Source organism: Herpailurus yagouaroundi, unplaced genomic scaffold (genome assembly GCF_014898765.1).
Source record: "Herpailurus yagouaroundi ecotype Mexico unplaced genomic scaffold, PumYag 201, whole genome shotgun sequence".
In the NCBI taxonomy this organism is placed as follows: Eukaryota; Metazoa; Chordata; class Mammalia; order Carnivora; family Felidae; genus Herpailurus; species Herpailurus yagouaroundi.
In genome coordinates, this window is record NW_024412432.1 from 7393517 (window position 1) to 7408073 (window position 14557).

The 14557-nt window shown below is 44.5% G+C and overlaps 1 protein-coding gene across 3 annotated transcripts in view; it reads left to right on the top strand.

The window, feature by feature from the left end:
- The first annotated feature begins 1135 nt into the window (after window positions 1–1135).
- The window catches only part of RASEF (RAS and EF-hand domain containing), a 77662-nt gene continuing 64240 nt past the window's right edge, over window positions 1136–14557 (top strand). For all 3 annotated transcript variants that reach the window (XM_040450327.1, XM_040450329.1, XM_040450328.1), the window contains exon 1: window positions 1136–1760. In XM_040450327.1, coding sequence (XP_040306261.1) covers window positions 1339–1760 — 422 coding nt within the window. In that variant the 5' untranslated portion in view covers window positions 1136–1338. The remainder of the gene's footprint in view (window positions 1761–14557) is intronic.

The following is a 14557-nucleotide window of genomic DNA, read 5'->3' on the forward strand; positions in this document are numbered from 1 at the left end:
CATAAGTCATATAAGACAGTGAGGGTCTCTTGGAAACAGGACAAGATTTAAAAAAAAAATCAAAATGACAGAATTTTAAAGATTTTGTACCCATTAAACAGTCAGTATTAAAGAAACAATAGTATTGTTGAAATAAGTGTTTAAGATCAAAGGGTAACATGCATTTGGATATAGAATTCCCATTAGATTTGTTTAAAAAAAGGAAAAAAGCAACCCCAGTCTTTGTTTAAATGCTGCTGCCTGCCAAAGGATTTGGGTTATTAAATCTTTTTTTTTTTGAGAGAGAGAGAGAAAGAGAGCATTAGCAGGGTAGGGACGGGCCGGGGGGCGGGGGGGGGGGGGGTCACAGGATCTGAAGCAGGCTCCAGGCTCTGAGCTATCAGCACTGAGCCCCACACAGCCTTGAACTCACTGAGGGTGAGATAAGGACTTGAGCAGAAGTTGGATGCATAACCGACTGAGCCATCTAGACGCCCCGGTTTTTACTTTTTTCTCAGGTTGAGGAAACAAGGACTGAGAAAAAATTACTTGGATGTGGGTATCTGGAAGATCTATGTGATTTCTAGTGTGTATTAACCAGTTGTACCTTAATATTGGAAGGACCTGGGTTAAGGAAAGCCGGTAAAAACAGAGAACGGCGTCTTCTGTAAATCATCTAGTTTACTTTGTCAAAAAACTTGTGTATGCAGAAGTTTACCAATTTTCCGGAATTACAAGAGAATAAAAATACACATAACGTTCACCAACTTGGAATCCTACACCATCTTCCTTTCCTCTTTTTGTCCGGTTAGCTTTGCACACCTCTGCCAGCTCTTGGCTTTCCTGAGCAGTGTTTACGCGGAAGGGCCTGGGGACTCTAGTGCCAGGGTTCCGGCCGGGCCCCTAAACCCAAGAGCCCCCCAACCCAGGTTCCGCCGACTGGAGCTTGGCGCGGAAACCAGAGCGGGTTTCGGAGGCGTGGGAACCGGAGCCGTGCGCTCCTCCTACCTGGCTGGGCGGAGCCGGCCGGCCCGGAAAGTGAGGGCCGCCGGTCCCCGGAGCTCAGTTGCAGGCGGGTGGGCGGGCCTGCGCGGTGCGCGGAGTTGGGGGGGGGCGCACTTAACACTGCTCCTGGGCCGGTAGGGGCAGCGCGTGGGACCAGCGTCGAAGCGCGCCGCCCCCAGCCCGCCCAGGAGCCTCGCCCCGTCCGGACATTCCTGCAAGTGGCCGAACCAGCCGGACGAGCCCAACTCTCCGCGGTTCCCGGCGGCAGCAGGTGGCCCCGGAGTTCCTGCCCGTCACCTCAGCCCCGGCGGGCACTGCGCCCCGGAGCTGTCTGGGCTGTCCCCGCCGGGCGGGATGGAAGCGGACGGGGACCAGGAGGAGCTGGCCCGCTTGCGCTCCGTCTTCGCTGCCTGCGACGCGAACCGCTCGGGGCGCCTAGAGCGCGAGGAGTTCGGCGCGCTGTGCGCGGAGCTGCGCGTGCGGCCGGCAGACGCCGAGGCCGTGTTCCAGCGTCTAGACGCCGACCGGGACGGCGCCATCACCTTCCAGGAATTCGCGCGCGGCTTCCGCGGGGCCCGCCGCGGGGGGCGGCACCGGGGCTGGGGGCCTCGGGAGCCCGCGTCCACCGCGGGCCAGGTGGAGCCGGACGGCGAGGAGGACGAGGGCGACGAGGACGCTGCGGAGACGCTGGCAGCACCCTGGGGTCGCGCGAGCCCGGTCCAGGCTTGGCAGGACTTCCAGGCGCGACTCGGGGAAGAGGCCAAGTTCATCCCCAGGTGCGTGTGTGGGTTGGAGGGCCGAAGGTGAGGATGGTGTTTCCTGTATTCCGGGTCCACGGACTCTAACTTTTTCAAGTCGAGACCCCCTAGAGTTGAAGAACGGGAGTGCGTTCAGAGTTCGGGTTTGGGGAGAAAGTTTTGCTTGCTCATTTCTGAGCCCTGCACAGGGCACTTTGTTAATTACCTGGGTCACAGTGAATTCCGCAGGGTCCAGAGTTTCTTCCCAGGCAAGGGTTTGGGAGCGCTCCCTACATTTAATCGCACTTTTTACCAAGGCCTCCATGCTGCACCCCGGAGCGTCGCTGCGATCGGCATACTCTACAAGTAGTTTTTGTATTTGTTGTTTTCTTACAACTACATAGAAGATCAAACATGTTGGGCATTTATATTCCTGGATTCGCATATTCATTGATGCGTACTATGTTCTAGGCATTTTACAGAGTTCGTTCATTTAATTGTTGCAACAACCCTGGGAAGTGGGTTTTCTTATTTCTGATTGTTGGGGAAACTTAAAGACTCAGAAATTTAGACCTGTAAGATATTAAGGGACTTGACTAGTTAATAAAAGAGCAGGGATTTGATCCCAGATATTGTTGAACTGAAAAACTGGTTTTATACAATGGAATCAAATGATAAAATCATACAATTAATTCTCTACTCCTATGGCTCCGACAGAAATAATATCAAGTTACTAACTTACTTCTTAGGGGTTAAGGGAATGCCTGCAGGGGCAGGGCAGGGAAAGAAAGATACTCAGGTTTTATGCAAGAGTAATTTGCATGTGTCCCTGCTTTCCTGCCATGGTATATCTTGAGCTGCCAGTTTCACTTCTTCCTCTGGCACTACAAACACGTGAATGCTGTGAAAAGTATATTTCTGCTCTCTGTTTGGATTTTTGGTTGAAAGCTTATGGAGCTCTGATTGTCCTTATTAATAACTGAAAGGTGTCATTCTGGCTGGCAATTCACATATCTTAGACTTAAGACTCAGAGAAGCAAGTAGCCCTGGGAGGGGACAGTGGTCTGGCTCACTCATTCACAGCGTGGACCTGCAGACCTGGAGACCTGGGTTCCACTTCCTCCTCTGCCCAGCTCCTCCCTCCAGTTTGGAAAGTGAGGCATGGAGAGTGACTCAGAGCAGTATGAGGCAGATGTGTAGAGAAAGTGGGTGTGATACCCATTTTTCTGTTATTTACAAATGAGTTTACAATTACAATGCATTACAAAATGCAATGGCTCTACCAGGAAAGTAGAAAAATGTAAACATTGCTATAAACAGTATTCTTTGCGTTATCTCTTATCTGTAACTTGGTTTAGGTCTGCCTAATGAAAAGTAACAATTTTAGGAATAAGGAAAGGTGAACCCATGCCATGCTTTCTATCCACACGCGGATCTACTTTTCACAGTTGTGAACTCTCAGCAGCAAATATATGACACTTAACCATTAAGTGATTTAGAATGATCTTCTTAGAATCAGTATAGAAACCAGGATTTAATATTGGTGATATTGTTATTATCATTTCCAAACTCTTCAAAGGTTATTAAATTTTATGGGCACCAGTGTCACCAGTAGACTTGTTTTAAGCCCCACCCCCTTCTGATTAGAGATTAACAAGTACAATATTTGTCTTCCTGTACTTGTTCAAGTGGAAAAGAACTAAACTGAGCTGCTGCATCTGATTGTTACCATGGCAGCCATTAACTGTTTTTGGTAAATTGAATTGCTTCCATTCCACTTTCCTCATACAGCTGTTCACCTTCCGTTCCTCTAATCCAAATGTGATAACACTCTTTTGTTATTGATAATGCCATCAGCATTATTTCAGCCAAATTAATTCTGCAAACATTATTGAGTGCTTATTTTGTGCCAGGCACTGTCTTAGGTACTGTCCTAGGTCCCTGGGGACAAAGAGAAGTATGGAATGTAGTTCATGACTTCAGGATATTTATAGTGCAGGTGAAACATTTCTCAAAAAATTCATGAAAGAACATTTAAAGGTGAGAGGGTTTTTTTTGCAAGAAATTCCATACATAGAGGACAGTCCAACGGACTACTATAACCGGGAGCTTTCCTTGAAGTCTTGAGTTTTGTGCCTGGGTGGTCAGAGCATCTGACTCTTGATTTTGGCTCAGGTCATGGTCCCAGGATCATGGGATCAAGCCCGTCATTGGGATCTGCGCTGAGTGTGGAACTTGCTTAAGATTGTTTCTGTCTCTCTCCGTCTCTGTCCCTGTCCCCAGTTAGTGCCTGCACGTGCTTTCTCTTTCTCTCTCAAAAATAAGGAAACAATAAGAAAGGTCATGGCTTATTTTAATATAAAAGACTATATTTTCCTCCAGTGGGAACATTGTTTCTGTAGGAGGATGTGCCATTTTGCCTGGTGGCTTTATCCCATGCTTATCCAAGGGGTTTTCATGCCTAGTTTGAGAAGAACACATATAGATGTAAGAATATTGGGCTCCTTTAAAGGCAAAATGTGGTAGTGTTGACAGAATTTCCCATTTGTAAGACCATTCAAGCTCCTGGTGTAAAATGTTAAGCAAGTTTGGGTTAAACTCCCCAGTCATCAGTAATTGTGATCTTAGAGAAGAAATAATGTTGCACTGTCTGAAGGGATGAAAATGGTCTCTGGGATGTGTGTCAGCACACTCACAAATTGGTTTTTACTTAGCAGATTAAAGGGGACTGTCCAGAGTAGTCAAGTGACCTGTTAAGCTGAACTGGGCAGGTGTAAATGGTCTTCAGGGTCAGGATGGCCATCACCACTTCCTGGAGAACTGGAATTAGGTCTGCCAGCAGGTGAAACCAGAATGGGCATGGCCATGTGGGTATATAAGAGAATTCAGGAAGGGAAGGTTGTACAGGGCCAAGAAAACTCCACGAAGCGGGAAGAGAACGTTGGGTGAGAGATAGAGAACAGGCTTGTAATAACCTAGCCTGGCCAATTTCTTGTGCCAGGTGTGTTATGAAAGAGAGTTTTGTACCTAGTACGTAATAAATGTGCTCGCTAAATGTTTGCAAAAACGAATGGAATAAACCTCTGTTCTTTGATTCCTTGGTTCATTTATTGAGAATGCAGTTAGTTCATGTTATGTGCACTTTCTTCATTTGTTTTGTTGATTCCTTCCTTTTTTTTTCTTTTAAATACTCTGGTGTGAGCTGTTTATGGTGTTCTAAGATCAGCAAAGAAAGAGAGAAATAGGGTGTGTGTGTGTGTGTGTGTGTGTGTGTGTGTGTGTGTGTGTGTGTCTACATGCATGTGCCTGTGGGTGCATTGAGCATTTGACCAGGGGTGGGGGGATGGCGGAACTCTTTCCTCTAGTTGGAGCTGAAGCTTTTCAGAGCTTCCTTAACTCCATTTGCTGCGAATTGTGTTGTGATTTGATTTCACTTTGATAAATCAGTTTTGAGCCCCATGTTTTCACAAACAGAAACATGAGGATCCAGCTGCCACCAAAACCACAATGGATTTGTGCATGGGCACAGGTACTACAATGGCCAGATTAGGGACAGACCCAAGGTGGTGCTTGTAAGGTAACAGGTGTTAGTGTGATTGGTGACCCACTAGGCAGGACAAGGATGCCATTTGTTCAGGCACCCAAATCAGTCCTGTGTGGTTTCTTATGGTTTGTGACCTTTGTACACACACGGTGTTGAAGGGGAGACTTTTATATTGACAATTTAGAAAGAATAAATTTAATTGAGAAGAACTGAAACTACCGACCTGTGAGTTGTGTATGGGGTGTCAAAAACAGTGTACTTTAGCATCTCCATATAACTGTAGGGATGATTATGGAAATCGAGAGAAAGATCCATGGCTGAACACCAATCCCATTTAAGCAGGACATTTTTAAAACATGTAGCTACAAGTAGGCTGAAGTATAGTTTCCCTACTGCTCAGGGTTTCTTTTACATTTCCCCTTCTTGGGTTCCACGTTAGCCCTTTCCAGTCTGGTTGCATTTATGTATGTATGTATGTATGTATGTATGTATGTATGTATGTATGTATTTTTATTTTTGAGAGAGAGAGAGATTGAGCACGCACGCACAGCTGGGGAGGGGCCGAGAGAGGGAGATACAGAACCTGAGGCAGGCTCCAGGCTCTAAGCTGTCAGCACAGAGCCTGATACAGGGCTCAAACTCATAAACCGTGAGATCATGACCTGAGCTGAAGTCAGATGCCTGATGGACTGAGCCACCCAGGCTCTCCGTGGTTGTCTTCTTTTAAAATAGCATGGTTGTTTCATGCAGCCCCTTCCTTTCCATGGTCTGGTACAAGGTCACAAGATGGGGAGGCAGAAGAGAGATAAAGGCAGAGAAAGAAAAACTCAGAAAGAGGGCTGGAGACTTGGAGCAAGAGAGGGTACAGGTGAGGGGAAAGGAAAGACAGAGATCAATAGATAGATGGACAGATTGGATAGTGCCTCAGTTTCCCCTCTCTTTCCACTGAAGAGGCCATGAGCCACCTTGAGACGGGAGAGGCAAACCAGCTTTGCTCAATCTAATTTTAGCTCTTGAGTATCTCCAAAATGTGGGTATCTTGGTGCTTTGGACTGTGTGTTTGTAGATAAGTGTATGTTTTCTACTCATGTGGCCAGGAATATATCTGGTGCTCATCCGGGGAGATAAAGATTTGTTCTAGCCTTGAGACATGACAGTGGGTTGGATCCCAGTCCTGGAAAAGGATTAAGGGTGATTTTGCCTGTGTCTGATTCTTACTTCTGGGGCTGGCTTTGGGATCTATCAGTGTAGTAGCCACAGGCTTTCCAGAATTCTCTGCCTTTTCTGGGTTCAGAAGTGGGGTGTTTATATGTATATTTATTTTCTAACTGTTGCTGGTCTTTTGCTTTTTGTTTTCTCCTCTTAAGTACATCTTCTGTTGTAATTCAGTGTGTCATTTCCCTGCTGCTGAGCGGGAGAAATGTGTCTGTTAAGAAAACCGCAGCTCAGCCTCGAACCTTCCGAGACTTGTTCCTGGGCTTTGTAGGGGTCTGCCGGTGGCTTGGCTACTTGATGATGGTCCCTTCTGGTTTTGATAGTTGAATTTCATCTCAAGGTGATAGTTTCATTTAGGACTCCTGGCCCCAGAAATGTATTCTGGCCTTCCTGTCCTTGGAAGACTATCTGTTCTGGCTATGTGGTTAGTGGCCTGCTCAGATTGTGAGATCTCACTGATTGTTCAGGTCTTTATTCTCAGGTTTTGATAAGAGATTATTTATCCCGCCCTTATGAGGTGGGCATAAAGAAAAAGGCTTAAAATGGGGTGTCCTTGGGAAGACTGCACTCCAAGAACCATAGACTGTTCTCTTAGCTTGTCTTTTAACCTGAAATTTTGATTTACTCCTCTCCCAAATCACTGTTCAGATTCAGGGTCATACTACTCCTATCACTGTACATATAGATATCTTTACCTGTTTCTGGGGGCACCTGGGTGGCTCAGTCAGTTAAGTGTCCGACTTTGGCTCAGGTCATGATCTCACGGTTTGTGAGTTGGAGCCCTGCATCGGGCTCTGCTGTTCATGTGGAGCCCACTTCACATCCTCTGTCACCTCCACTTTGCCCCTCCCCTGCATGCACTTTCTCTCTCTCTCTCTCTCTCTCTCTCTCTCTCTCTCTCAAAAATAAAGAAAAAAGAAAAAAAAATCTTTACCTGTTTCTTCATTTCCACCTGGGTTACACTGTTATTTCATTTGAAAAATGGAAGTAGCGCCATTGCACTGATCTGCCTTGAATGGAGGTTTGGAGGCTGACAGCAGAAACGGGACCTTGTAGGTGATGGGAGAGATCGGAGCACCATGGGCGTTCAAATGCCTGGGTTTTTCCTCCTAAGATGGTGTATGCAGTACACATTCTTGGTTCATGTGTAACTTGTTATTTTTTTTTTTTTGAACGTTTATTTATTTTTGGGACAGAGAGAGACAGAGCATGAACGGGGGAGGGGCAGAGAGAGAGGGAGACACAGAATCGGAAACAGGCTCCAGGCTCCGAGCCATCAGCCCAGAGCCCGATGCGGGGCTCGAACTTGCGGACCGCGAGATCGTGACCTGGCTGAAGTCGGACGCTTAACCGACTGCGCCACCCAGGCGCCCCTTTGTGTAACTTGTTAAAGCTGAGGCAGCTCCTGACTGCAGTGTGTAGTTGGAAGGAAGAAGCAGGAAGAGATTCTTTATCGTGGGCATTCAGGCTGCTTCTGTTTGATGACATTAGTCTTCTATCAGGTTGTAAAATGGAAAGTAAACACTGCTTTCTACAGGGAAGTTGTAACGGGGGAATATATGTATGACACATGATTTTCTTGGAGTTAGTTCCTCAAAAAAATTCCATTGCTTCAACTTGTAAATATCCAGGATTTTCCAAATTATAATTGCTTTTGTCAGAGCAGTTATAAAAGGAGAATAGTGAATTGTGACCTTTAAGAACTTAGTTTGTATGTCTTATAAAAAGATAGACAGATGCAGTAACTCAAACATGTTTCTGTAATTCTTTCTCTCATTCACTCAGTGTGCCTGCCAGTGTCCTAGGCACACTACAGAGACTTTGTAGACTTGACCCTGACCTTCAAAGAGCTTATCGTCCCACCTTAAATACTTAGGAGTTTCTGATACCTGAAGGACCTGGGATGAGGTATAATCTGAAAAAATACCTCTTGGCACATACCCTATGCTGTGGACGTTTCATGTCAAGAGTGTTTCTGAAATCAGACCCTTTGAGGTCTTTCCATGTGTACCTGGGAGTCTTAGAATCCTAAATGTTTTTGTTTTCATTTCGATGAAATATAACACAAACTGATTTGCACACATTTGGAATCACCTGGATGACTCCTACGTCAGAGATTTGGCCGCTCTGTTTCAAAGCCTGCCTTTGTGGTTAAGATTGTGTGGCATCCCCAGCACTGCATTCATAGGCAGAACAGTGCATGGTGATATGTTCATGTCAAGTGGCTGACAACACAAAGCAAAACTATGCCTGACACTTGAATTTACCAGGGTACCTTCTCAGGTAGGAAACAAAGGATGCACACACTAGAAATGGTAGCTTTCCCAACTCTGTGCTTTGACCTTCAGAGTATGAAAAATTAGAATTTCCACTTCAAATCTGAATTTTTCACCATCTTTTATAAGCTGGCATCACCCACAGCACTGAGCCTACATCCAGCATGACAGTTCACTCATGAACTGTCCAAACTGTTGGATTGTCTGTGGTCTCTGTAGAAAGTGATGGGAGAGTGGGGTTTTGGTTGTGTCAATGTGCTCCAAAGAGCCACGTGCAAGCTGTGCTACCATATTGATGTTGGCTACGGTGATTTAGTTTCAGACGGAAGTGTATCCCCTGTCAGGTTAGATGAATGTTGCTAATTCTGACTTCATTGATTTTGTAAATGCATGTTGGTCTTCTAAGTGTTTTGGAGCTATAAGTATAGGAAGTTTATATATGGTTTATGTTTGTTCCTGGTTAAGCAACATGGTAAAAACAATATTTATGTCAACCCTGGAACTCATAGGAGATATTTTTAAGTAAGGTCTGCATGTTAATCAAGTGTGAGATACACTGTTCTAAAAAAGACTTGAAATTCTCAAGAACAATGTAGGATTGGAAATGTTAGTTTATTTATCATTGCTTATCAATCTTGTCTATCTCTCTTTTTTTAATTTTTTTAAATGTTTATTTATTTTTGAGAGAGAGAGAGAGAGAGAGAGAGAGAGAGAGAGAGAGAGAGAGAGAGAGACTGCAAGTGGGGGAGGGGCAGAGAGAGAGGGAGACACAGAATCCGAAGCAGGCTCCAGGCTCTCAGCTGTCAGCAAAGAGCCTGACGTGGGGCTTGAACTCACAAACTGTGAGATCATGACCTGAACCTGTCAGATGTTTAACCGACTAAGCCACCCAGGCACCCCAGTCTTGTCCGTCTTCTAACTTGAGGGCATAATACTGTTGAAGAAGTTCATCTTGAATGGTTCCCAATCTTGTCATTTAATCTAACAGAAGAAACTTACCTTTTTCTCTGTCCATCCTTCCTCCCTCTCTTCCTCCCTTCCTTCTCCTTCCTTCCTTTCACCCATCCTTCCTTCCTTCCTATAACATGTTTTTATATCCACATGTGCCTGGGACTGGGCTAGATACTGGGTGTTTTAAAATAGTACCCTGTCAGGGGCGCCTGGGTGGCTCAGTCGGTTGGGCGTCCAACTTCGGCTCAGGTCGTGATCTCACGGTCCATGGGTTCGAGCCCCGCGTCAGGCTCTGTGCTGACAGCTCAGAGCCTGCAGCCTGGTTCCGATTCTGTGTCTCCCTCTCTCTCTGCCCCTCCCCTGCTCAAGCTCTGTCTCTGTCTCTCTCAAAAATAAATAAACATTAAAAAAAATTTTTTTTAAATAGTATCCTGTTAGAAATCAGAGTTTCTTGGCCAGTTTGTCTCTATCCAGAGGTGATAGCATCAGTGAGGTTATAGAATGGGAAGAATCATGGGTGGATGGTCTGAGTTCAGCTCTTACTGGTGGTCAGAAATCAAACAGGTAAACTAAAATTCAGAGTTTCTTCCTGTCTTCGATACAGAAGTCGTATCCTTCTAGCTCCTATGATGGTGTTACAGTTCCATTGAGGGACTCTAGGCACCTGTCAGATGACCTCCAGGTTCCCTTCTCTTACCATCCTGTGGGTCGTGACTGATGTCATGGAGGTGGGGGTCACAAACTCAGGGGTCTGGGGCCAGATGAGTAACACTGAGCTGGTGGAGAAGAGTCCGGGCCCAAAACCAGCCTCTCTGAACTGTCATGCTGGATGTAGGCTCAGTGCTGTGGGTGATGCCAGCTTATAAAAGATGGTGAAAAATTCAGATTTGAAGTGGAAATTCCAATTTTTCAAACTCTGATGGTCAAAGCACAGAGTTGGGAAAGCTACCATTTCTAGTTTGCACATCCTTTGTTTCCTACCTGAGAAGGTACCCTGGTAAATTCAAGTGTCAGGCATAGTTTTGCTTTGAGAATCCATATTGATGTGAGCATGTGATTGCACGGTACCCTATATTAGGACTTGGGCTGCTGCTTCCACTTCCCAAGTTTGTGGGTAGTATTTTTTGACCCAAAGAGAGTCTCTCTCTGCCACTGTTTTTTTTCTCCTGGATATTGTTGTACTTTTCGGAGTCACCTTGTTCAGGCTTAACAGATGTTGCTTGTACGATATTTTCTGCCTCCAGGTTTTGCTGCCATGATAGGTGCGTCCTTGGGGGAGGAGGGCTGAGTTCTGAATGCATTGGGATGTCCAGAACCCCTTTTACCCTAATGTCTTTCTCTTCATTTGAAGCTAGAACAACATTTAAGGCATGTCACAGTTTTTAAGCATATCTTAATTTTTAAGACTTGTAACAAAGTCAATCAGAATGGAATGACTTCTGATTAAAAATAAAGGAATTTGGGTATAAGAGGTACTGCAGTGGTATTATCTTTTACTGTTGGAATACTTTGTCCTTCAGACAGAAAATTTTTCACAGATGAAAAGATGCTCAACAATACTAATCATCAGGGAAATGCAAATCAAAACCACAATGCAATACCGTCTCACAGCTGTTAGGATGGCTATTATAAAAAAACCAGAAAGTAACAAATCCTAGTGAGGATGTGGAGAAATGGAACCCTGGTACACTGTTGGTGGGAATATAAAATGGTGTAGCCACTATGGAAAATAACATGGAGGTTTCTCAAAAAATTAAAAATAGAACTACCATATGGGGTGCCTGGTTGGCCCAGTTAGTTAAATGTCCAACTCTTGATTTCCACTCAGGTCATGATCTCATGGTTATGAGATCAAGCCCGATGTCGGGCTCTGTGCTGACAGCACTGGGATTCTCTCTCTTTCTTTTTCTTTTTCTCTGTCTCTCTCTCTCTCCCCCTTTCTGTCCCTCCCCAACACGCATGCACACTCATCCTCTCTCTCAAAATAAATAAATAAACATAAAAAAAAAACCCAGAACTAGCATATGATCCAGCTTCTGGGTATGTATACACTTCTGGGTATGTATACAAGAGAATTGATTAAAATGAGGATCTTAAAGAGATATCTGCACTCTCACGATCATTGTAGCATTATTCACAATAGCCAAGAGGTGGAAATAATCTAAGTGTCCACTGACAGACGAATGGATGAAGAATATGTATATAATACAATGGAATATCATTTAGCTTTAAAAAAATAAGGAATTCCCACAGTGTGGGACACCGTACATGAACCTTGAGGAATTACACTAAGTGAAACAAGCTAGTCACAGAAGGACAAAGACTGCATGATTCCACTTATATCTTAAGTATCTTAAGTAGACTCCTGGAAGGAGAAAGTAGCACGGTGGTCCCCGCGCCCCCCCCCCCCCCCGCGACAATGGAGAGTTCCCGTTTGATGGGTATAGCCTGTCAGTCATTCAAGATGAAATCATTCTGGAGATTTGCTCTACAATAATGTGCAGTACAGGACTGTCCACTTAAAATTTTGTTAAGAAGGTAGATTTCATGTATGTTTCTTACCATGATAAAAAAAGTTAAAGAAATACGAATTTTTTTCAGACAGATAAGAAATTTGAAGAGTTATCAAAGCTCTGTGCCTTGATTTCTGTTTGTGTCATTTGTTTCTGAGCCATCCCAAATACAGGGTCTGTGAAGCTTTGCCCCTTGAATGTACTCATACTGGCTGTTTTTAGGCAAGCAGGCAGAAACACTTGAGGTAATGACACATTCTAAGAGCACTCTCTCGCCACACACATACACCAAGGGCAGTCACTATTCAATTTCAGTTTTTTTTTAAATTAGTTTTGGGACATTTTATGAGAATGTTCAACCACGATACCCCAGTGTGATTATTTACAATTATAAAATTATGGAGCATGTTCAGGTGGCCATTTTGTCATAATATTTTTGACCAGGAATATTTTTTAAATGTCTGGATATAAAGCAAACATGTGCAAATGAGTTCTTCATTTTGAAATCCGAATGCAGTGGTGAGAGTATCACCTGCTGGCAGAGGTGAAAGGGCTCACGGGAGCTAGTGGCACATCCACTGACTTGTGGCTCATCTACGGGGCATGGCGGCTGTGCTATTTCATCCCTTGACGTGACACGATCACTTCGTAATTCTTGCTTCCGTAGAACAGAGTTATAGTCTGCTCTGGGCTGGGGTGGAAGAATTCTGGGAGAGTCCATCGACATTTGCTTAGAAAATCCATGTTTTAGGATGTTCATATGTCATGTTTTCTGACTGAAATGCTATAAACCAGTGTTGGTGTTTGTGATGCAAAATATTTTTTCTTTTCCTCCTTGGGGATCCATGGCACAGCATGTACTTCACAGTCTGGCAGAAATGGTTAGCTTGGGGATGTTAATGAATGAATTACAGTACCGGCATTCTGTTCTACCATGGTGTATGCATTCCAGAAAGACATAATATTCTGCAAACACATAAGACATATGAAGAAGGATAGGATGGGGCTGACCACTCAATACTGTACACCTTTGTAACCAGAACACTGGGAAAAAAAGCACAATAAAAAAAAAAAGCCATGTTAGATTAAAAAAAATTTTTTTAATGTTTATTTTTCAGAGAGAGAGAGAGAGAGAGAGAGAGACAGAGTGTGAGCAGGGGAGGGGCAGAGAGAGAGGGAGACACAGAATCTGAAGCAGGCTCCCGGGTCCTAGCTGTCAGCACAGAGCCCAATGTGGGGCTCGAACTCATGAACCATGAGATCATGACCTGAGCCGAAGTCAGACGCTTAACTGACTGAGCCACCCAGGAGCCTCAGTCATGTTAGAGACATAGACATGGAAATACAACAGCCCAGGAATACCTGCACATGTTTTAAAAAACAAAAATATAGGATATTACAGTTTAATTTTTTTTTTTTTGGAAGATTAAGGTAGCTTGATGGAGGAGGTATATAGGTTGTGGCTGCTGAGTTATAGGGACAAGGACAAAATGCACAAAGCTCTGAGAGAACCAGGACAAAGCATGTGGACCATCTGTGCCAAGAGGAAGGCCCCCGGCCGAGTGGGCATTGTGTCGGCCCTGTATTTACCTCAGCTGCCGCTGCAGCTTGGGGAATGGACTTGCATTTGGTGGCTGTTACTTGGGGGCACAGAGCCTTAATATGCTGGGAAACACAGCTTCCACTTCAGCATCACTCACCTGTTGACCTAGGAAACAAGCTGGTTGATGCTATAGGAACACACATTGTGGTGGAGCAGTCCTGGTCTTCAGTACAAATTCATGAGGGGGCAGGGCCAGGCACAAAGCCAGCGCTGAGTGGGAGGTTGGTTCTGTGTGTACAGATTCAGAGGATTTGTACTGGTCTAAGGGGATAATGCATTGCCTTGCTGCTAATAGATTATAGTGAATAAGCTGTCTTTAGGCCAATAAAAATCCATCAATCCCCAAAAGTCTGCAGCTTTTTCAGACAGGTTATTACAATCCTAATGAGCCCTGTGACAATTAAAATGTTACGATATAGCTGAGCATTTGGAGCCTGTAAAAAGTGACCTACTCCATCGAATGACACTTAAAGTTCGTATTTGCCAACTGAAAAATAATTCAGTTCTTATTGAATTCAATTTATTCAACTGAGTAAGTTGAATAATCTTATTCAGCTCTTTTAGGCAGTGCTAGCTTGTATATGCTGTGAAGCTGGTATATGTTTGTTTATGTGTGATTAGCCCCAAAGTGCAATGATGTAAACTACCATATTATTTAGGGTTCCCTAGAGAAACAGAAACTATAAAGTGTGTGTGTGTGTGTGTGTGTGTGTGTGTGTGTGTGTGTGTGTGTG